Source organism: Moschus berezovskii, chromosome 7 (genome assembly GCF_049115385.1).
Source record: "Moschus berezovskii isolate FMDL1 chromosome 7, NW_MosBer_1.0, whole genome shotgun sequence".
NCBI classification, from domain to species: Eukaryota; Metazoa; Chordata; class Mammalia; order Artiodactyla; family Moschidae; genus Moschus; species Moschus berezovskii.
The window spans coordinates 50,679,253-50,704,254 of NC_142466.1; the positions used below are offsets into that span (position 1 = coordinate 50,679,253).

The 25,002-nt window shown below is 42.5% G+C and overlaps 1 protein-coding gene across 4 annotated transcripts in view; it reads right to left on the reverse strand.

Moving 5' to 3' along the window:
- The window catches only part of DMRT1 (doublesex and mab-3 related transcription factor 1), a 93,309-nt gene that overhangs the window by 27,800 nt on the left and 40,507 nt on the right, over positions 1–25,002 (reverse strand). For 2 of the 4 annotated variants that reach the window (XM_055427878.2, XM_088837693.1), the window contains exon 4: positions 12,994–13,138. In XM_055427878.2, coding sequence (XP_055283853.1) covers positions 12,994–13,138 — 145 coding nt within the window. Of the gene's footprint in view, positions 1–12,993; positions 13,142–25,002 lie in introns of all 4 variants that reach the window. The other 2 variants (XM_088837694.1, XM_088837692.1) reach the window with 1 other exon arrangement.

Sequence of the window (25,002 nt, forward strand, 5' to 3'; positions counted from 1 at the left end):
CTTAGGAATTAGACAGCGATGAGGGCTGTACAACTTTGTCAGTACTGAAGATTATAGTTTCACACAAAATTCAGTTAGTATTCATTTCAGTTGCTCAGTCACGTCTGACTCTTTCTGACCCCATGGACTGCAGCATGCCAGGCTTCCCTGTCCATCACCAACTCCCGGAGTCTGCACAAACTCATGTCCAAAGAGTTGGTGATGCCATCCAACCATCTCATCCTCTGATGTCCCCTTCTCCTGCCTTCAATCTTTGCCAGCATCAGGTCTTTCCCAGTGAGCCAGTTCTTCTCATCAGGTGGCCAAAGTATTGGAGCTTCAGCATCAATCCTTCCAATGAATATTCAGGACTGATTTTCTTTAGGATTGACTGGTTTGATCTCTTTGCAGTTCAAGGGACTCTCATGAGTCTTCTCCAACACTAAAGTTCAAAAGCATCAATTATTTGGCGCTCAGCATCTTTTATAGTCCAACTCTCACATCCATACACGACTAGCTTTGATTAGATAGACCTCTGTCGGCAAAGTAATGTCTCTGCTTTTTAATATGCTGTCTAGGTTGGTCATAACTTTTCTTCTAAGGAGCAAGTGTCTTTTAATTTCATGGCTGCAGCCACCATCTGTGGTGATTTTGGAGCCCAAGAATATGGTCTGTCACTGTTTCCACTGTTTCCCCATCTATTTGCCATGAAGTGATGGGACCAGATGCCATGATCTCTGTTTTCTGAATGTTGAGTTTCAAGCCAGTTTTTTCACTCTCCTCTTTCACTTTCATCAAAAGGCTCTTTAGTCCTTCTTCGCTTTCTGCCATAAGGGTGGTGTCATCTGCATATCTGAGGTTGTTGATGTTTCTCCTGGCAATCTTGATTCCAGCTTCTGCTTCTTCCAGCCCAGCATTCCTCATGATGTACTCTGCAGGATGACAACAGGGTCATGTACTCCATTCCCAATCTGGAACCAGTCTGTTGTTCCATGTCCAGTTGTAACTGTTGCTTCTTGACCTGCATACAGATTTCTCAGGAGGCAGGAAAGGTGGTCTGCTATTCCCATCTCTTGAAGAATTTTCCATAGTTTGTTGTGATCTACACAGTCAAAGGCTTTGGTGGAAGTCAATAGAGCAGGAGATGTTTTGGGGGAACTCTCTTGCTTTTTCTATGATCAAACGGATGTTGGCAATTTGATGTCTGCTTCCTCTGCCTTTTCTAAATCCATCTTGAACATGTGAAAGTTCTCGGTTCAGGTACTGTTGAAGCCTGGCTTGGAGAATTTTGAGCATTATTTAGCTAGCATGTGAGATGAATACAACTGTATGGTAGTTTGAACATTCTTTTGTACTGCCTTTCTTTGGGACTGGAATGAAAACTGACCTTTTCCAGTCCTGTGGCCACTGCTGACTTTTCCAAATTTGCTGGCATATTGAGTGCAGCACTTTAACAGCATCATCTTTCAGGATTTAAAATAGCTCAGCTGGAATTCCATCACCTCCACTAGCTTTGCTTGTAGTGATGCTTCCTAAGGCCAACTTAACTTCACATTCCAGGATGTCTGGCTCTAGGTGAGTGATCACACCATTGTGGTTATCTGGGTCATTGAGATCTTTTTATACAGTTCTTCTGTGTATTCTTGCCACCTCTTAATATCTTCTGCTTCTGTTAGGTCCACATGGTTTCTGTCCTTTATTGTGCCCATCTTTGCATGAAATGAAATGTTCCTTGGTATCTCTAATTTTCTTGAAGAACTCTCTAGTCTTTCCTATTCTATTGTTTTCCTCTATTTCTTTGCACTGATCACTGAGGAAGACTTTCTTATCTCTCCTTGCTATTCTTTGGAACTCTGTATCCAGATGGGCATATCTTTACTTTTCTCCTTTGCCATCCCACCTCTACAGTCATATAAGAAACAGAAAGCAAGCCTGGCAAGGTCTGTGTACGTAGCACACCTATCCAGAGTCTGGTTGTGATCCTGGCTTCTTTAACTGGAGAAGAAAACGTTCTCTTAGGTTCACAGCAAAGTCATCAACCAAGTCTGGAAAATGCTCAACAGAGCATGGCACATGGCTTCTCCTTTGCACACCTTGCAGAGGCTTAGAGGCAAGACTGTTCTACTTTGGACACGAAGGGAAGGGCCTGTGTCCCCGAGATATGGGGACACTTAGCCGTCACTGCAGCATGTTCTGGGCCATAGTTCATCTCCTGGGCATAATGCTAGAGCCACAAACACATAATTGGCACTCCATGAATTTACCACTTGTTTACTGAGTCACTGGTTCACATCCTGGTGTGGTGTGAGGAGGTCTCACGAAAGAGATAGGAACTGGTTTTGTTCAAAACTCACTGTAATGTCCGGTAAAGATACAAGGGGGCAACTGAACCACATTCACAAGAACTATACATTTCCATCTTGAGTCTAAGCAGCAGTGGACTCATTTTATTTCCTCTTATATTAATGGAGCTAGCCTATGATATATGATAAGAGAAACATCCAGACCTACAAATTACCTAGACAGAGGAAGATACAATACAGTTAACATATACAAGGAGAATTTATAATCCAGAAATTTTTCATGGAGAAACCCATAAAGAGCTTCAACCCAAACAGGAAAGCATTCTGAACATGATCAGCACTGCCTCTTGTACTATTTTTGTAGAGATATAAATGAAACAACTCTTAAAACTGCTGAATATGCTAGTGAAGGTACTGCTCTGCTCCATCTACCGTTCATTTCTGCCTTTTACCCCAGTGCCAGAAAATGGTGGTTCAGAGGGACTCAGATGAAGCCCGAGGTTGCCAGATTCAGACGCAAATAATTTTTAACATAATAAAATACTGTGGACATACTTATTAAACATTAAAATAAACCACAGACATTACGTGACATTTAACTTTAACTGGACACCTGAGTTAATCTTACAACCCTAACAAAGCGATGGTGTTGGGCTGATGAGCGACTTCTTCCTCCTTCCTCAGGCACCATCGTCAGTGGGAGGCTTCTGTCCCATCCCTCCCCGGGGGCCGGCACTGCACACCTACAACAGTGTCCTGTGCCGCTTCGGGAGGCTCAGACGTGGCACCGTTAATCCATCTCAAGTAAGAAACGCTGCAACCAAGAGGGAACACATCCAGGAAGAAGAGCGGAGAACACTGGTGGAGGGCTATATTCACCTCTGCATCCAGAATGGGGGGACCCCTGCCCTAGATCTGGGGTATAGAAGGGAGAGGCCCTGGATTCAGTGCAGTGCCAGGTGTGTGAAGACCACACAATGGCTCTCCTGACAACCCTGCTACACTGAAGAGCAAAGTTAAAAATATGTGTGTTAAAAAGATGATCGTGGGACTGCAGGGCCTGCTGTTATCTCTGAATATTATCTTTTTATGGAGCTCATTTTTAATATCGGCGCTTTTAGGGTGAATGTAAATAAACCTGATCATACAATAAATTCAGTGTGCTCTTTTATTTTGCCGATTTCAGCTAAAACACCATAAATCTTCTCCTGGAAGCAGCATCTTTCAAGACAACAGAGGCAGCACTAGGATTCTGATACCCACTAAAAAATAATAACCAAGCAACGGACTTCGGAGCCCTCCTCTGAGTGCATGTGTTTAGAGCGACAGGCTGGTCCTGTGTCATTTCCTCTCTTCACCCTCCTGCCAAGGGATCATTCCAGTACCACCATAATCCCCAGAGAGGGGCCCTTTTTTTGTGTGTAAGAGAGAATGGAAAATATGACCACTTTACACACAGCAAAATGAAACCACCTCTATCATGAAATAACCATCTACTCTAGTTTCCCCCAAAGATTCCGCTGATGCCAATTTCAATGAACAACAGTTGGAAGGGACATAAAAGCCGGTCACCATTCTTTACAGCAGAAGCCCAGTTGGAACCTGACCCCAGCATATACTGTATACCCATGTATATGTGCAAGATGGGAAGTATATGCCTATATATAAATATAAATACATATAAAGCTAACTTTCAGTGTTCGGAAAACAAAAGCTATCCCCATATAACAGCCAAATTCTGACATAACTCAATTTGGACACCTCATCTGGTGTGCACTGCACTCATTCGCAGTGTAAACCCCGCCGCGCCGGGCAATGATATACTGTAATGTCACATCGCAATCTGGATTTACTATAAAGGGCCGCTGACGAGCTTCAGAGCAGTAAACACTGCAGCGAGGTGTATTTCACACTGAGCTGGTTTTTATGAAGAACACTTCACCGCCCAGGCACGGCACCTGGATGATGAATGGTGAAAGATGCATGACAAGCTTCATCATTGTTTGTAAATCTTAACTGTTCCTGCTCACTAACTCTGGAGGCAATTTTCAAAGACAGCGGCCGACAGAAGGACAGCACAGCTTTCCTGAAGGTTATTCAAGTTGTACTTGGCCTGGGCTGGGCCTCTGAGGAGCTGAGGAGGGAACATAAACTCCGGAGTTACTCCACACTGTGCCTGAGAAAAATTGCTAAGGCCCAATGGAGTCAAGTCAGATTCAAGTGAGGAAATCTCACACATGATCATGTAGGACACTCTGCCCAGGGCAGCTGCTGTCCATCCACGCTCACACCCCTGTTATCACTACCTCTTTGGGATTTTTAAAGACAAGGGGTCTCTGAACGAGTAACAGAATCGGCAGCCTTGATGGGGTGCGATGTGTCCTCACATGGATGGGGCTCCCTGCACTGAGCAGTCAGGGAGGGGCCTGACGTCACACCTGCAGCCCATCAAGACAAAACGAGCCCTGAAAACACGGGCCAGCAGGGTCTAGTCATGGTGTTCAACCTGGTTCTTTCAGGACATTCGGGAGTTCCTAAAACTGTGCTTTCCAGAGATCTGTTCTCTGTGTTCCCTACTGACTGCAATCTTCAGCCCAAAGGAAAACCTCAGCAAAAATGCCCTGTATTTAAAAGACAAACCAAAAATGTAAAATCCACTTCATGATAAGCCACTGACCGACTATGCAGAATATAAAATACTGTTTCTCTCAAAAGTTGTCTAAGGATGGGACTCCCTTGGCAGTCCAGTGCTTAAGGTACCTCACTTCCACTGCAGGGGCTATGGATTTGACCCCTGGCCAGAGAACTAAGATCCCACTTGCCACGGACACAGCCAAAGGGAAAAAAATTACCTGGGGAAAATCAACAAGCCTTTTATTCACACTAATTTTAAAATAATAATCATGTCCCTGGAGGGGGGAAAAAAAACTTAAATTAAAAGTGGTTTTCTATTTGTACTTTAAATTTCAAAGCTAATAACTAGCTATTTAATTTTGCAATGTTTGCCTTTGTCAAATGTTGCACTATCCCTCCTGTTAAATAAAAAAACTCAAATAGCACCACGAAATCAAACATTGACTTTACCATGTTAATCAAGAGATAAACATGTTGTGAAGTTTACATTCAGCTTTAGAAATAGTACTGTAAATACTACACCTGATAACTTGTGAGTTTTTTAAGGCTATTTTTGGGGTTTTTGACCAGCTCAGTCATCACTTTTCTCAGCTTTTCTACCTGCGGCATGGATGTGAGGAACCTTTCTCTTCCCTACTTCACAGGCATTGTTCTCCATGTCTCAGTGTCCTCATCTGCTAAATGGGGATAATACTACGACCACAAGACTTAAATGCGCTATCCCCACAGCACACACAGGGCGTGTTGTTACAGAAAGTATGAGCGTTACGTGTTTGTGAGAAAGGGAAAGAGGGAAGAAGAAACCACAGGATTCACCGGCAGAAAGAGCACCAGGGAAGTGGTTCCGGGAGCTGAGCTCCTATGTCTGCACTTCTTCTTTAGCTCTACAAACTGGCTCAGAGGTGGCACAGCATCCTGCCTGCAACTCCACCAGGCCTCTCTTAGCCTGAAGAGAGATTAAGCTTCTCTTGACTTCTCACGCAGGGCTGTTATTAATCAAAAATCCATCACATTCAAAGGTTTAAATCTTCAAGATTCAAGCTTTCCAAAGAGAAGATTTTACATAATATAAATCCAGGATATGTTGCAGCCTGGGGGGTTGCACCCCATGTTTTTCCATGTTATCAGGTTTTATTTCACCAAGTCCTTTATCAGAATCCCCAACTCTGGGTCAGGGAGACACCTGCAGAAAGGACCCAGAGGTCAGTTTTCTTATTCATACAAGAAACCGTGAAACTCCCCAGGAGTTCTGAGAGCATGGCACTTTGGGAGGCACCTGGAGGAATACAAAGATGAATGAATTCACTCCCTGCCCTCCGTGTGTGAGAATATATCCTGATAATTCCTGCTGAAGTGCTGCAGTGAGTGAACTTCTTCCTTCTTGAGCGAGTCTGACGTCCCTCGGTCTGACGTTGGGCCCTGGGAACTACCTGCTATTTCTAGACTGGTGGTGGCCTTGTCAAAAGGCACCATGCTACACAGAAGACAAACATCCCATCAGCACTCTCGTCTCATGGAGGAAGGAAAAGAAGTTGTCAGAAAAGACAGAAGGGATTTTGCTGGCTGTTCAGAGGTTAGGACTCTGCACTCTCACTGACGAGAGCCTGCCCAAGCCATGAAGTCAAAAAAAAAAAAAAAACAAACCCAGAAGCCTGTGTGTCACCTGACTGTTCTCACCTGCAAAACAGGGAGGTTCAACCTCATCATCTTTTGCTAAATCCAACTCTGATGCACAACATCAAGAAAGTTCATGGAATGAAAGCTCAACTACTTCACTTTTAGTCATGACGTGACTTTTAGTCACGACGACTTGTGGGGAAGAGAGCACATGCCATCAGTGAAATCAGGCACTTCTAGATTTGGCCTACATAATTGTCAGTGCTGATTGCTTTCAGAAAATCCTATTTGGGGACACAGAGGCCTCTGTGAGCTGCCCAGATATCACAAAAGAACATGAGGCCTTCAACTCAGGAGGCCTTTCTGCTGACCTTAGCCATCTGACCTTTGGGTGAACTGTAAATGCTCTGCCCCTGGCCTCACAGAGGTGCTCATGTCCTATGTGTGTCCGAGGACTTTTACATAAACAGCTCATTATAGAAAATAAGCACCTCAACTGTGTTTCTGTCTCCTAAAAAAAGCAGAGTTTGAATGTAAGGAAGGGTGGGTTTGCATAGCAGCCTGTCACTTCTTTGAGCTGGAAGAGGCCAAAAACCCAGAAGAAAAAGGTTGCAACAATTCTGACTTTCAAACTGAGGCTGTAAGATAAATAGACAAAAATATCTAAGCATTTTCACCTTTACCATTTTAAATCTAAGCCTCTTTGAAAATGCTGGCCAGCCACATATACTCTAAGAATTTACTCAAGCAGTCAGTATGTAGAGAAAAATGCCTGCTTACAGATATGAAGGGGCTTCCCTGGTAAAGAACCTGCCTGCAATGCAGAAGACCTGGGTTCAATCCCTGGGTTGGGAAGATCCCCTGGAGAAGGGAATGGCTACCCACTCCAGTATTCTGGCCTGGAGAATTCCATGGGCAGAGGAGACTGGCAGGCCATGGTCCATGGGGTCGCAAAGAGTCAGACAGGACTGAGGACTAACACTTCACAGACATGAAATGCCACCTACTTGCAGACATGTGTGCATCTGTTAACACAGCAGTATTACTGTGGAAACTGCCTCTTTATTCCAAGTTGAGGAAAGATCATTTCCAGAATGCTCCTATCACCTCTTTCTAAACAACTTGCAGCTGCTACTCTGACCTGGCTACTCATACATAAACAAACCAGCCTTCCACCTGGACACTAGGTCAGTATTTTTCAAATTATCTGCAAGGAGGGACCTGTTCTGTTGAAATCTTTTTCAGTTTCCAGTCTGCCACAATCTGATGCTTTTATAAAATACAATTAAAATGAATTTCTAGAATCATAATGCAAAAAATGGAAAATAGTGTGTTTTTTAGCTAGAGAAACTGAACCCTCATACAATGTGGAGATAATGTGAAGTGGTATCGCCACTGTGGGGAACAGTTTGGAAGCTCTTCAAAAAATTACACACAGAATTACCATATGATCAGCAATTCCACTCCTGGGTATATATGCCCTGCTGCTGCTGCTGCTGCTGCTGCTGCTAAGTCACTTCAGTCGTGTCCAACTCTGTGTGACCCCATAGACGGCAGCCCATCAGGCTCCCCCGTCCCTGGGATTCTCCAGGCAAGAACACTGGAGTGGGTTGCCATTTCCTTCTCCAATGTGTGAAAGTGAAAAGGGAAAGTGAAGTCCCTCAGTCATGTCTGACTCGTAGCAACCCCATGGACTGCAGCCTACCAGGCTCCTCCGTCCATGGGATTTTCTAAGCAAGAGTACTGGAGTGGCTTGCCATATATGCCCAGAAGAACTTAAAAACAAATCTTCAAACAAAGACTTGTATGTGAATATTCATAGCAGTACTATTAACAGCAGCCAAAAAAGAGTGGAAACAACTCAAACATCCATTAACAGATAAAATACAGTATATCCACACATATAATTAGGCTATACTAAGGAATGAAGTATTGATATATGCTACAACTTGTACGAGTTTTGAAAAAATTATGCTAAGTGAAAGAACACAGTCCAAAAGACCACATATTATGCTTCCATTTACACAAAATATCTAGAATAGGTAAATCCATTGAAACAAGAAAGCAGACTAGTGGTTAACAAGGACGGTGGAAGGGAGAATACAGAGTGATGGCTTCACGGGTATGGGGTTTCCCTGTGGGGTGATGGGAATGACTTGAAACTAGACAGGTGAAAGTGCCCAATCCTGTGACTGACTAAATGCCACTGAAGTGTACACTTTAAGATGGTTAATGGTTAATTTTATGTCAGGTGAATTTTACTTCAATGTAAAAATGAATTACTAGAAAAGTGAAAGATAAAAACTACCAGCCCCAATTTTTCTATTGTTCAATAGACAGAAATGCTTTGTCAAGTTGCTGTGAAGTTTTTGTTTACTCTTAAGTCCTTTGCTGATCTCCTCTTAGACCAGTGACAAAACATGCCCAGCCCCTATCTTTGGGGACCACTGCCCTACGAGGGGGTGTCCTTGGGGATCCCCCCTACCTTGCTTACTCAAGAGTCACTGCTATTATCCTGGACAGGTGTGCCCCCCACACCAGCTTATCTTGATATAACCTATTATAATAACCTCCTTCTTTAAAAAAGAAGAAAGAACTTTCCTTGAACTCACCAGTTTCTCCAGGTATTGCTCCCCTCCCAGTAAGACTCCTTCAGGAGCTGTTTACACTCACTGCCCAGATGCTTCTCTCACATGTGTCCTTGAATGCACAGTCAGGCTTTGGTCCCCACATACCCACCACACTGGCCACTCATCAAGCCACTGATAATCCTGATCATCTCTACCTTTCAACAGCCCATGGTCAATTCCAGTCCTCATCTCATCTGATCTATCAGCATTATTTAGCTGGTTCATTGAAATGCTTTCTTTCCCTGCTCCCAAGATACCTTCATCCTACCTCATGGGTAGAAGTAGGTACCTACCTGACCCTACCCTATGCTGATCCTGCTCATCTACCAAACCTCTCAATGTTGGCAGGCCTCAGAGCTCAATCCTCAGTCCTCTATTCTTTGTCTACCCTCACTTCTACAAGCGATCCTACCATATTAACTTCAAATAACACCTACACACTGAACTCTCAAGTTTTATTTCCAGCAGCGATACTTCCCCCTCAACCTCAGACTTCACTCATTCAACCCCTAACTTGATGATCCACTTGGATAAGTTATGTACATCTCACACTTGCGTGAAAGTCGCTCAGTCATGTCCGACTCTTTTCGACCCCATGGACTGGAGCCTCCCAGGCTCCTCTTTCTGAGGGATTCTCCAGGCAAGAATACTGGAGTGGGTAGGCACTCCCTTCTCCAGGGGACCTTCCCGACCCAGGGATTAAACCCAGGTCTCCTGCATTGCAGGCAGATTTTTTTTTTACCATCTGAGCCACCAGGGAAGCACACTTAACATGTGCACAATTAACCTCCTAATTCCTGCAAATTTGTTTTTACCATGGACTTCTTTACCCAAGTGGAAACCTCAAGTTCCTACCTGATCAGATCAATAATTACAGAGTCATCCTTCACTTCTCCCATTATGTCACATCCCAAATGCATCGCCAAATCTTTAGCTTCTATCTTCAAAATGTACTTAGAATTCAACCCTCCCACACTGACTAAGCCACTGCTGTCTTCTGCAAGAATTACTGCAATAGCCTTCCAGCTGGTCCCCCTGCCTTTACCGTGTAGCCCCCCTACAGTCTGTTCTTAAACAAGAGCCAGAGTGATATTTAAAAACCACAGGCAGACATGTCACCCCTTTGCTGGAAACCTTCCAGGGGCTCCCATCTACTTGAGATAAAAGTCCCTGCAATGGTTCACGAAGTCTTACACACTAAGGCCTCACCATTTCTGACCTATGTCCTTATACTTCTCAGGACATTGAAGGAGACAGAATGGATCCTAGCCTTTTTGCAAAGAAAAACATTAAACAGAAGCAACACAGAAAAAGTAAAACTTCCCCTGTAATTCCTTCCCTCTCTACACTTCATTTTCATGTTACAATCCTTATCAAAACCATAAGAAAACCTTAAACTTGGACACATTTCTTTAGATAGCAAAGAGGTTTAAACTTACCTTTAAAGAAACCAAAGAAAAATGGATTTAGTGGATAAATTTATACTTAAGACTTTACAAACAAAACATTAAATCTACTGAAAAAGCTGTTTTTCGAATTACTTATAAGTCCCCATATAGGATAATTGATATTCTATTTACAAATCATTATCTATTAATGTAACCCACCATAGGACCTCAATTCAAACCTGGTAGAACTGATAAGTGTAACTGGTAATCAGCCAGCCTCCACTACCTTCTCACAAATGACTATCTTGATGCCCCATCCCTGTCCCCACATCCTGTCACCAGCCTCACCCCACTCACCAGAGGGCGTAAACGGCCCCTACTTGTATCTGTGCTGACGAGATGATCCTGGGGTGTTCCTATTGATCCATAACTTTCTCCTTCTCCGTCCCTTCCCACCTGCTCTGTAAAAGTGCAATGTAGAAACCCAAGACACCATATATTTGGAAGTTATAAAGCCATTATTTCTTCAAAAAATAATCTGACTTGGATTTCCTATTAATTCATATTCTCCTTCTCTATGGCAATTTCGAAGTAGACATTGCTGAGATTCCACTGCATTTCTTCCTAGCTATCTTCCTCATGTCTGAAGCTTGCCCCTCCTGATTAATTATCAGTGAGTTAGAGGAGGACCAGAAGGTTACGCCTGAGGTCTCCTCACACTAGACTTTCAAATACCGGTATCGCCAGAAAAGTTCTAGGAAATCTCAGGTGTTACTGACCCAGTCTCTCACTATGGACACTGGGGTGGCTGGTCTTTTTTTTTCCTTTTTTTCCCTGTAACCTCTCTCCTTCTGAGTCTCTTCCTTTTCTGCCATAAATTCAAATGTCTACTGTGCCTCTCCAAAATCCTTCCTCTCTGCTCTAATAAATTTCCTCTTATCTTTTTGTCTTACTGCCTTGCTCTGAATTTACACCTCTGTCTCCAGAATGCCAGTGCTTCTAAAAATATTCCATTATTCCTAGAGCAAAGAGCTCAGGCAATTTCTTCTCAAAAGTAAGTTTCAGTCCTAATTTGCTACATGAACAAACATTTCTTTAACCGCTTCATTCCTAAATTGTGCCCTAGCTTCTTGAGACAATAAGTTAGGAATCTGACCTTTTGTTTTGGGATGGTGTCTTCTTAAAGACCAGGCTTACTTACAAATCATACTTACTACAGATCATATCCCTTTGTTCATTCATTCCCTCAAACTGATGAATAACAGATATCACAGCAGCTAAAAAGGTATAAAAGATATTCCCTGTCCTTAAGGATCTTATAATTCAAATTACAGAATCAAATACAGTGTGTAAAAAGGACCACATGGGCAAATATTAAATAGTATGAGTATTTATAAAACAGAATTGTGCTTGTCCACTCATGAAAAAAAGTGATTATTAATAAAAGTCAAAGTGTAATCAATAATGTGTGATTCAGTCTCTCCATAGTTCACACTGTCAGTCCTCTTGACCTATGTATTCCATACTAACAAAACCCTTGAATTTAGTATGGAAAATAAAGAGTAACTTTTCCAGATTTTCTAGACTTCACTGTTCTGAATTTGGAAATCAAAGCATGGTTCTTATTTTCATTCTCTAAATACTCATTTTACAAAGAAGCCAGTTCTGTATAGAGAATCAAGCTATCCAGAAAACCAGCTTCTTTTGTCCAGTACAGAGTTAAGTTCTAATAGGGGGCTTCTATCCCAACTCACTATTGCCCCTATTTCCTGAATTGTGACTGCTCCTTACTTTCCTAGATCAAAACATGATGCTGAAATACAAAGAACTCAAAAATAGGACCTGAACACAGCAGCCATAAAAGATCTACCCATCATCACAGTGTAAAATTGGGGAGAAAGTTAAAACTGAAGTTGAGGAATTGCATGTTTCAAAGTGCTCTGTCAGTTAAAGTCATTTTTTATTTCCAAGCCATTATATCAGAATTATTTGCATTGCTACTGCATAAACTCTGAGATCTATTGTATTCAAAAATGTTTTATTATGTTATTTCCTCCTGCAAAAGATGAATATACCTTAAATTTTACACTGGAAAAGTTTTGGAAAACTAGTCTTCAATACACAGATTCATTCCACCAAAAATATCAGGACTTAACCACATTTAAAGGGCCCCTAATATTACATACTGATCCTCCAGAAAATATATTTTTGGCTTCTGATCGGAGTCTGTATCATTCCTACCACTCCATGTGTCCAGAAGAGAGAAACGTGATACTGAGAATCGACCAAAGCAAAAATCATTCCATAACTAAGTACTTTAAAGGATCCTTATACAACCTTTCCAACAGCTGCTAACTGGTAAGCTGTTTGAGAGGACCAGAGACCCAGTGCCAGCAGGTACCCTCTCCACCTCTAATCCAGACTGTGTAACCAGGAACCTACCACTCGCTTTGGCTTCCGAGTAAGAGGGGCTGTCCTCAAAAGTGAAGATCTGGGACATGCTCTGGCCCAGGTAGGACGGAGGCGGATAGTAAGAATGCATCCTGTACTGGGAACTCATCGCGTGGCGGTTCTCCGAGTTTTTCATCTGCTTAAGAAAAAAAGAGGGAATATGTTGAGACCACAGTTACATGTTACAAGAATTACCCAATTCTTTAAATTAACAGAATAATCTCTTAAAGTTGGAAGTGTCCTCACCCATGAATAAGTACATTCCTCCAGTGCACTATTTCTAGTTATCTAGAAACACTAGAATTGTGCAGCCTGAAGTGCCTTCTCTATCTCAGGGTCCCCTCAAAAGTACTCCTCTAATGCCAACTGGTCACAGGATGCTCCACTAGTAAGTGCAAAAGAGAACAGGGCAGTAAAGATCAGCGAGTGCTGCTTATGAACCAAGGCAACCCTCTGAAACACTGACCGGCACGTCTGATCAGGACCAAGTTACTTAAAATGTGAAATAGTATTTCACTCCCTCACATGTCTCCTCATGTGTAAAACTGGCATCTTACCCTTGTTATCTTTCAGTGTTCATATCAGAAGAATGTTTAAAAAATAAAAAAGCACACCCTGTGTGAGTGAGAGTCAGCTGGTATCTTCAACATGAGGCCACACTGCACGCTGTCACTCAGAGCCCATTCCCGCCCCCTCTTATGCTCTTCCCTGTAGCAAAGAACCAAGTCTGGGGGCTTCTGGAGGTGATCTGGATTCCACTAACAGGATATGAAATGATATCTGGAAGGCAGAGGGAGGCACATGCTGCTATTCCGGCAGGAGTGACAGCTGACACTCAGCCCACCCAATTTTTTTCTGGCAATCAGACCCTGCCTTGGGGACCTCAAGTAGCTTTTAGGTAAGGAGCAGTGCCTGTAGCATTCTGACTGCTCATTCAAATCTAAGGAAATGGAACCGCCAGGCTTAACCAGGGTTCCCACTCCCACTTTCCTAGCTCTTCCTGGCCACTTACACAAACACTAGACTTATTCTGAATCCTGCACGGACCTAGCTGGTACAGATAGTGAGCACTAACCGTGGGATCAGATCTACAGAGCAAGAATAGCCAGACCAATAGCTAGACTCTTATTACTTAGATTGCCTTTAAAAAACTAAATTCAGATGGCATTAACTTTATTTAAAAAGTCAACAATTTGCAACTGTTCAAGGGATAAACCAGTTCTGTTTAAGAATTAAGAACTAATTTCAAAAATCATGTTTTTCAATCAGATCTTTATAAAGATAGATGATAAAAGAAAATACTACTAACTTGACAGAACCTGGTAGGATAAAAGTAGGTACTGGGCTTCCTCAATATTTTCTATGAACATCTAAATTCTGGACAATTTCCTACGTGATATGGGGCTATGTGTACGGCTGAACATTATGGCTTTGCTTGGTGGAAAGGCCTAACTCCCTGGGCTAATCTGAGAAGTTTCAGGCATTCATTTTTGACCCTCCCTACTGCTCCCCAGAGGATGTTGGCTCTAATATGGGTGGATTATTTCTTCTTGCAGAAGCAAGACTCCATTCCACTTGATTATTTCCTTACAAGTGGAGTTTATCTGGCAAGTTCCCTTTAACCTTTCTAGTTTGCTTTTCTGATACATATAAAATGGCATTTCTTCTAACTCTATCACCTCATTTTCATTTTCTACCATTATATAAATCTTTCCTAAATAAGAGGGCAGGCAAGCTGTACTTGGACTCAGTCATTAAAGGCAGACAGTTTTTCCCCTTTGGCTATTTCCAAGTCAGAAACCATTAAGAAGCCATGAAATCATTTAAAGTGAGGATCAATGGTCAGTTGACTGCACAGACTCAGTTATCAATTAATACTAGTGCTTCCCAGGGCTCTCTTAATGTGTAGTCAAACAGCCTGGGGAGTCTGTTAAAAAGTAGACTGACTCAGTAAGTGTGGGGTGGGGCCTCCCAGAGTGACACACTTTCAATCAGCGTCTCAATCAGGAGATGCCAATTCTGCTCAAGGGACTAAAATAAAGGATCCTTTCTCTCCTGCTTGTACCCATAGGGGCTGTGAGCAAAGGAAGACCAATGGTTTACAGCCATCAACTTTCTACCTGAACTGAGGGAAGGGTGGCATGATGTAGAAAGCATTTAAATTTTTTCATTCTTTTTCTTTTTATATATGAAATTCTAAGCTAAAGGATTTCCTTCAGGGGTCTGCTGTCATCTAGAATTGCTGCGGTGGGAGTAACAAACTCCAACACACCTTACATTAAAGAGCCATTTTTGCCTCTATGGCCCTCTGCCAAGTCAAACACAGAGTCTAAGTAAGGAACGCTGAATTAGAAGCCAAGAGCAGACTTTTAAGTTCAGTGCCCTAATGTAACCCAGGAAGTCTCCCACCCTGGGTGGTGAGCTGGGCACCTCTTCTTCCAGTTTCACAATATCTTACAATCAGTTCTTCAAGGAAAATGATCTTCTGTTTTTCCCATGTACAAGAAAACTGACAGGGCTTCCCTGGTGGCTCAGTGGTAGAGAATCCACTTGCCAAATGCAGGAGACATGAGTCTGATCCCTGATCGGGGAAGATCCCACATGCCTTGGAGCAACTAAGCCGGTGCACAACTATTGAGCCTGTGCTGCAGAGCCCACTTGTCACAACTGCTGAAGCCCCAGAGCCCATCCTCCGCAAGAAAAGAAGCCACCTGCAGTGAAGAGCCCAAGCACCACAACTAGAGAAAAGCCCAAATGTAGCAACAAAGGCCCAGAACAGCCAACAAACAATAAATAAAATTATATATAAAAAAAAACCCTGACGGGATTTGACCCTGAAAGCTCTGCAAAGTACCAAATCTTGTTCTTTTACTACAAATTTTATTGTAAAGCTTTTAAAAAAAAATTTCACTAGAGCAGGACTCAGCAAGTGTTTTCTGGTAAACGGCCAGAGAGTAAATATTTTCAGGCTTTGCAAGCCACGGGGTCTCTAGAAAATCAGTAAATGAATGGGCGTGGCTATGTTCCAGTAAAACTTTTTTTATAAAAATGCACCCTAGTCCTCAACCTTCACTCCCACTAGAATTCAGGGAGGCTGAAGACCCAGCATCTAAGCCTTGGTTCCACCCCTAGAGCATCAGATTTCAATGGTCTGGGATGTGGCCTGGGCCCTGGGTTTTTTCAAAGCTCTCCAGGTAAATCCACTGTGACACCTGTGTTCTAGGATTACCTACGTATTTCCCACACCCAGAGAAATATGAAATCCCCAGTATCAAGTGAAAAATACAAAAGGTTAAGTCTGACAAACGGACTGACCAACTGCTGCCAATCCCAACGTGTATAATATTTGAAAAGAGATTCAGATAAACCATGGATTTTTTTTTCTTTCAACTAAATCTTACCAGGAAACAAACACAATTTCAAAATCCATTCAGATCTTTGTTTTTCCTTAATTCCTTTTCTATGTTTTCAGAAAGCATCATATATATTACCATACGTAAAACACATAGCTACTAGAAAGCTGCTGTATAACATAGGGAGCTCAGCTCAGTACTCGGTGACAACTTAGAGGAGTGAAGGGAGGTTCAAGAGGGAGTGAACATGTGTATGCTTAGGGCTGACTCATAATGTCGAATGGCAGAAGCCAACACAATATTGCAAAGCAATTATCCTCCAATTAAAAATAACTTTTAATGTAAAAAAACTAAAAAAGAAAGCATCAAATAACAGGATTATTTGGAAACAGGTTTTGAACTCAGACTTTTTATTTCTCCAGTGAATTCTCAGGAAACTGAGCTATAAAAGACCTCAGCAAAAGAAGGAAAAGATACAAAGGGTCAGACTCCACCTGAGGTTATTAAAATGTGAACTTACTGAGGTCTCCAGTCACTTCGCTTGCTCCTAAAGGAATATTCTACAAATAACCATCCATGTGACAACCTGGACATAAGCAAGAGAGCCGGTTTGACGCAGTTCTAACTGCACATGTAAACCTCGGCAACATGAAGTTAAAACTGAGTCGTGATTCACCCCAGAAAGTCCAGAAAACAGTATGGAAAATATGCAATTTTAAACTCAAGATCACTTCTTACTTCCTTCTTACTCCTTTAAAAAAAAAAAAATCACAGTCTGCAACTCTAGGTGAGACAAAAACAGGTAAATAAGGAAACCTCTGAAACATCCTGTTTTACTTTAAACCAGCAGTACTTAGTTGGGGGCAACGTGTCCCCTGGGGACATTCAGCAACTTCTGGAGACACTTTTAATTGTCACACTGGGGGGAGGGTTGCTACTGGCCCCTGGTGAGCAGAGACCGTCCTCCCGTGCACAGGACAGCCTCACCACACAGAACTGTCCAGCCGTTTTGAAAGTGCCAAGCTTGAGAAAACCTGCTTTAAACTAACCTAACACTCCTCCTTGTGCTCAGCTCCTCACCTCCAGCTACAACAGCCGAGTTCCACTGTAGGACACAAGGTGCTGACAAACAAAAGCTACTGTTCAGCTCTGCTGCGAGGATGTGATTTTTCTTTCGTTTATGCAATGCTCCCTTGTTTCTCCCCAAGATTTTATTTTTTTATTCCTTTAAACAAACAAACCAAGTAAAACCTAAAAGTCCTGGATTCCAGTGAATTATGGCCACTATTATTATTAACATGTGGTAGCTGGCAAGCAACAGGCATGTTTTATAATCTTATTACCCACCCCAGGTCTCTGAACCAGAGTAAGACCTGCGGATAGGAGCTGGGCTGGCTGAGAACGTGCACGGTATTAGTATTAACCCAGGAGGAAAACCTAAGAGCTTTGGGTTTTATTTTATAGAACTGTTGAGAACATACCGTGCAGTAAATCAGAACTATAGGTTTCCTTCTTATATACCTCAGTCACCTTTATTCTAAATAATAACAATAAAATCCCAACAGAATGTAAAAATGCTAGACCCCACTTCCTTTAAAGACAAAAAATCCTAAATACTACTCACTGGCGGTCTATTAACACTTCAAATAGGAAGTCTGGTCTCACACTGAACCAAACATTCCATCCAGGGAACGACTAAAAGAGATTCCTCAAGACCAAGTACTGGTCTAGTTTATATCAAGCAGGGCTTAGCTGCACAGAATTAGAGTTGGTGAAGAAAGGGAATGGTCTTCATAAGAAGAGTGACTGTATAGGTTAATAATCCTAATTGCAAGGAGGGGGGTTCAGGATGGTGGGACACATGTACAGCCATGGATGATTCATGTCAATGTATAACAAAAACCACCACAATACTGTAAAGTAATTAGTCTCCAGTTAAAATAAATTAATTTATTTTTAAAAAAGAAAATAGGGTCGTTATAGCATACAAAGCTAAGACCCCAGCTCTGTAATTTTAAGATGCACAAATATGACTATATTTGCTTTAGTACTTTGTATTAATAGTCTCAGAGTGTTTATATAACATTTTGATTGTATGTGATCATCTTTCCCATTTAATGTGATACACTAAGTATTTCAGTCATTCATAAATAAAATTAATAATTCTAACTGCAAAACCTTTGGTTTTAAGAATAGAAAAATTTCTACAAAAGAAAGCTTCACATGCTGGAATCATAGGTCTCCTGGGAGGTTAAGAGTGGAGGTTAGGGCTGACTTTTGCCCCCATTAAATGATTTCCTTATCTTCTCTTAAGTAATAATTTTATGTATTTATTTTTGGCTGTGTTGAGTCTTCACTGCTGAAAGGGCTTTTCTCTAGGTGCAGCTTATGGGGCTACTCTTTGTTACAGCGCCTGGGCTTCTCTCTGCGGTGGCTTCTCTCATTACAAAGCACAGGCTCTGGGCTGTGTGGGCTTCAAGCTGCAGCATGTGGGCTCAGCAGGTGCAGTCTGTGGGCTCTGGAGCACAGGCTCAATAGTTGTGGTACACGTGCTTAGGTGCTGCATGGCCTGTGAGGTCTTCCTGGATCAGAGACTGAACCTGTGTCTCCTGCATTGGCAGGTGGATTCTATACCACTGAGCCACCAGGGAAGCCTGGATTCCTTTAGTTTTAACAGAAGCTACTTTTCAAACTATTTGAACGGGATGCCTGATCACACACTGAGTGTCTTCCTAGTCCAGGGACCTTACCTAGGCCAGGTGCTTCCCCTGGGAGGCAACTGCCCATCCACCTTCTTAAATAGGCACCTGATTTATCCTCTCGGACCCCACACATCATATCTGGAAGGAGTTATTTTTATATGATTGCTGTTATACACACAGTTCAGAGATTACTGAAATATCAACCAGCCCAATGCTGAGTCAGCGCCACAAGCAGCCTCCCCACAGCTACACTCCGTTCCTCCCTTCTTGCTTCCCTGGAGGTTAGCTCTCCCTCCTGACTTTATTAGGAGTTAACCTCCTCTGCAGGGCTTGCTTTCTCTAAGGTGCTACGTTATGGAATACCTGCCACTTCCTCCCTAAAGCCAGGAAGAGAAAGGAAACAGGGAGACTGGCCTGTGAGGGCTCAGGCCCCTGACCCAGGGCGCTCCTTCAATGGGGGAAGGAGCCATGTTTGAGGGTCAGCACTTAGATACTGGAGAACATAAGAACGGTTGTCCAGAAATGGAAGAGATGCTCTTCCTACTCAGAGGAGATGGGAGGGGGAAAACGCAGAGAGAAAGCATGTGTATGCAATGTAGTAGAGAGGACAAATAATTTAAGAAATGATAAATCTAAGGTGTTGAAAATTGTAACCCCCATGTTGCCTAAAGTTTCAAACTTGCTAAAGAACATGCTAAAGCTGTGACACCTGCTAAAACAAAACAAAACTTATGTGGGTGAGTTCTTCAAAAAAGACAGACAAAGGCAGCTAAATTCCAGGCAGGATTAATAACAGAGATTTTAAAATATAAAAACACCATAAGATGAACCATGGGAAAAACATGAACTCTGGAGAAGACAAAGAGTAGGAATTCACATCATTTTATAAACTTTAGAAGATGGGAACTGCATACGAAACCACATTACAACTGCATTTATTAGTGGTCCATTTTCATTGTCCTTAGTAAAAAAAGAAAAGAGAAGATGTGAATATCCCCACATTTACAAAAGTCCAAATTAATTTGCTAAAGCTTGTGCTGCTCAGTTGGATGTTTTCCCATCAGCATCAGTGGTACAGACAGAGCAGCTTACTCCCTTACACAGTGACCCTTACGCAGTGCGTGCATGCTTAGTTGCTCAGTCGTGTCTGACTCTTTGCAACCCATGGACTGTAGCCCACTGTCCATAGGGTTCTCCAGGCAAGAATACTTGAGTGGGTTCCCATGCCCTCCTCCAGGGGATCTTCCTGACCAAAGGATCAAACCCGCATCTCTTGTGTTTCCTGCATTGGCAGACGGGTTCTTTACCACTAGCGCAATGGGCTCCAAATAATTCAGCTGGTGCAATCAGCAAACACATATTTTTTAAAACAGTATGAAAATTAATGAAATAAAACAAAGTTAAACAGAAATATGAGAATTCACTGCATACAATATGGAAAGAGCTATTTTATGAAATTTTAATTTTGTGTTTGTATGTAGGTACAAATATATACTGGATCACAAGATAAAACATTTCTTACTGTGGATCTTGATCTAAAGTGTCTGAAAGACATTGGTGTAAGAATTAGGTGAAGGGAAATAAGGATCTTTAAAAACAGGTACATAGTAAGAAAAAACAAAACTGAAAACGGTTCCTTTTCCTGGAAACTGGAAGGGTTTTATGCATTTCCGGGGTTAACAAAACAGAAGCGGGGTTCATTTGGAACCAGCCTCTGGAACCACCCCAGCTCTTTCCTCATTTTTCCTAAACCACAAACTTACACAGGATTTTCTAGCTCTAAAGGAGCTTGTATTTGTCTCATTCACAAATCGAAAACCACAAACCCTGACTTTCCAACCAAAGTCATACAGAGCCAGGCAGAAATGCAAGCATCATTCACATAAAAGCCAACAGTAAACAGCTTCAGTGAAAGAGCCGGTTTGTATTTTTTAATTTCTGTTAATAACTATTGAGACACAGTACTCTCCACTTTCTCTAACATGCAAGGCTCTGAGAGCATTACATACGCCTCTGTAGACAGGTGGAGGGGGCTTAGGAATGGTGACATCCTTAATGAAACCTACCAGAGAAATGTAACTGGCCATATCTCACAGCTGGGGGGATGGGGTGGGATGGAAACCAGATACTTGAGTCCTCATAATGTAATCATCATGAACGCAGGAAGAAACTGCTCAGAGAGAGACATCAACAAACCTGGTTCCACTCACAAAGGGATTAGGCAGAGAAGGCAGCATGCAAGGGAAGTCGGCCTCGGAAGCATCTCTGCTAAACTCGGCCACATTTCCCAGTCTAAACGAAGGCCTGTTATAATATATAATCTATTATATGTTATATACGTAAATATATTTAAGTTAAATATATATAATATGCAATTATATAAATATATTAAAATTTAAACACATTAAATATATATTTATTATATAATATATAATTATATATCTATTAATTATATGACATATATAATATGTAATTATAATATATAATAGGCCTATAATATAATATATAATCTGCCTACTATAAAGGCCTATTCGCTGCCCTTGGCTTTTAATAACTCTTCATGTTTTCACTGCTCCAAGATCAAATATGAAACATTTTGTGAGGGAGTCAGTCTGAAAATGAGAAGAAAAAATGCCTGTAACCACAGCATTCGGGAACTTTGATTTTAGAACCAGAAGTATCAGAGACATCCATTTCTGTCCCCATCTTGATGGACAAATTTAATTAACCTTTGCTACTCTGTTCCAACAGACTGTTTTAGACAAAACTAGTGACCCACAAACAATATGTTACCATCAGAATTTCAATGGCGGCGACACCAAGAGATATAGCCCTATCAGCAGTATTGGGGAAATAAGCCACTTGGATTAGCTGCTCCAAGAAATATGGATTATATTCACGTCACACATGAGCTGTCAGAAACATTAGGATACTTTTAGCATAAATCAGCAGTGTGAAGGGTATCTTATGAGCACTGAACATGATAGACTGCTTGTAGGGCAAGGTGAGCCTGTCTGGGGCCACCTTCCGAGTGTGAGCACATGTGCACCTGTCCTTTACCTGAACTGGCATCAAAAACTGGAACACAGGCTGGTGCCCGCTGATGGGCACTACACCCAATTCATGGTGGGTCAGGGGCATGGAAAGGTGCTTCCCACTCCAGACCCACGATGGGAGCCCACCTCAAAGTGACCAAGTGACACAGAGTGACTAGAGTGTATGAGACAGAGAGATGTAAGTGTGGTTGACACTGTCAGTACTGGGCCTCTCCCATAAGCGAACGTGTCAAGTCTCTGAAAACATTATATAAGATGCTATATCTGATAGTAGCTTACATCATAAGATGCAACATAATCCCTCATGGTTTCATACCAGGAAAACCAAGGAACGGGCACTGCCCCATGAGGAGGGCACAGATATGAGGGCACATGTGCACTCAGCCAGGCAAACCAGGCAACTCCAGCCCCCCACTTGCCAGCTGTGACATGGCAGGTTACCTCGCCTCCCCGAGCCTCTGTTTCTCCCCCCGCAAAGGGGATGCCAGTCCCCGACAAAGCTGGGGCCCAGGGCCGAGTGCAGCAGCAGGGAAGAAGGGCCTGGCGCCCGGCCGGCCAGTCCTGTCACTGTCCCGTCACACCCTCCACCCACAGGCCTCCTGCTTTGGGGGCCTCAGTGCAGGGCAGCAGGAACATCCAAGGACCCCTCTTTTGGACCTTTTAGCACAGAACTGAGCCCTTTCACAGGTATGTCAGGGACCTAGTAAAAGAGAGGGAGACAGAAAACTCTGCCCACTACATACTTCAAAAGTTACTTTAAGTATGTAAATGCTTGATATTTGCAAGAAAAATGTATTGTCTGAAACGTTTCTACTATTCACATTTTAAAAAGCTGAAAAACCAACAAGAAACTACACTGACACTATTAAATGGGGAGAGAGAGACAGAGAAAACACACCCTCCCATTTTTTGGTTGCATACCACTACCCAATACATAAAAATTATTACATCTGCCTTCCTTCTCCCAGGATTGGCTAAGAATCACCAAAAAGAGTGTTTTTGAAAAGAACTGTGATGAAAAATGGAAGAAAAATGAAAACATAAAATGAAGAGATAATCCCTTTTCCTCTGTTCCTTGGTCTATGAACCCTGCTCTCAGGAGGTTGTGCATCTCAAGGAAATGCCTCAGGGTCAGGGTCTCCCAAAGAGGGGGTGCTGAGAGCAATCTGTCCTGGGTACAGGCCGTAAGGGGGTACACTCTCTGTAGAGTACTTTTTACAACAATAAAACTAAGTCAAGCTGCTTCTAATTATCATCAAACAGGGGCAATTCTGAACAAGAGCAGTGATAAAATACTTGTCATCACCCCGCCTCGCCCCACCCACGGGCACAGCACTGCACAGAACCCACCTTTCCACGAGGCAGCACAGTCCCTGGGAATCTCCAGACTCTGACCACAATAGTGATCAGAGAATCGTGTGTGTCCTTTCTCTCATCTACCCACCGTGAGACGGCACTGGGAGGGACAGTGTAGCACAGACTAGGCATGGAGCCGGCACTCAACGAATTAATGATTAACACACAGAGGAGTTCCTTAAACACGCTCTGTAACAGGATGGAGATTTCTCCTGACTATATTCTTTTTGTTTTTCTGCTGCTATATTCCTAATACAACTCCAAAAAATAGGGCAAATCAGCCTCTGTTATGAATTCCCTTGATTTTGGTCTTTATCCAACTGATGAGGGCCACTTACCAGGACACAGAAATATGGACTCCCAAGAAATAGAAGACTCACTCATGCACATACTTAAAACTTTCTGAAAAGCAACTAATTTTATATCTTATTGACATCTACTTAGGAAAAAAGTAAGCTAAAAAGGCAAATGTAAATAGATGAGGCTTTGGCCACAAGCTCAACTAAATCAAATCTGAAAGCTTTTTAAAAACTGTGATCTAATTATCTAATTTTCAAACAGATCACAGAATTCCCAAATGACTGTATCATTTACTAACCCAATGCTATTGTGTCAGAGATCAGACACACCCTCACACAGACAGATAATGTCTTTCTTTCTGCCTCTAGTAAACTGTGGAGTAGTCCCTGGAGTAGTTGAGCCCTTTCCAGGGTTTCCCAACTCAGTTCAGATTAAACTGGACTCATGTCAGAATGGAAGTGAACCTGCCAGACGGCCCAGGATTTACTGGGGTCTCCCAAAGGTTCCAAAGAATCCGAGGTCACCCTCCATCTGGATTTCCTTGGATGCTACTGGACCACCTCAACCAGGCTGAGAAACAAACCCGGTGTCTGGCCGGGGCCCAGCCCCTCCCCGAGATCCTCTCTGACTCAGAGCTGCCTTTGAAAAGTGCCTGCGATTTCCAGAGGCCAGTTCCATTTTCCTCTGTAATCTAGATGTTTTTAACCAAATACTCTGTGAAATGACTCTCCTGCTGTCACGGTGCAGTGAAGGAACATTCCTCAGACCCATCTCTCACCATGAATGAGCTCAGCTTCTAAAATACCCACTACCCTCCCCTCAGCTTTGGTTCCAGACCAAGAGCCAGCAGAAAAGCTATCATCACCGGCACCAGTTTTTACAACACTGGCCCTCCTGCAGGAGCAAAAGCAAAGCACATCGTTCAACTTTCATAACCTGTGCAAGAGAACCACCATTCCTTTCAAGAAAAATGTGATGAAGACCAGGTGGTACCTGTCACAATCATGGTTCGTACCTATGTAGAACAAGACAACACAGCAATTCCTCCATGAAAATACATGTCAATGAGAAGGTGGTTTAGAAACAGAAAGAGAGGACTGTTTCTAGACACACAGGCCTACTGCTGCCCTATACATGCCCTGGGTGACAGAAGGTTTTCTCTCGCAGGAGTAGGAATATGATGGTAAAGGTCCAAGAAAGCTGGGTTTACTGTTTCTCCCTGAATGAGAAGAA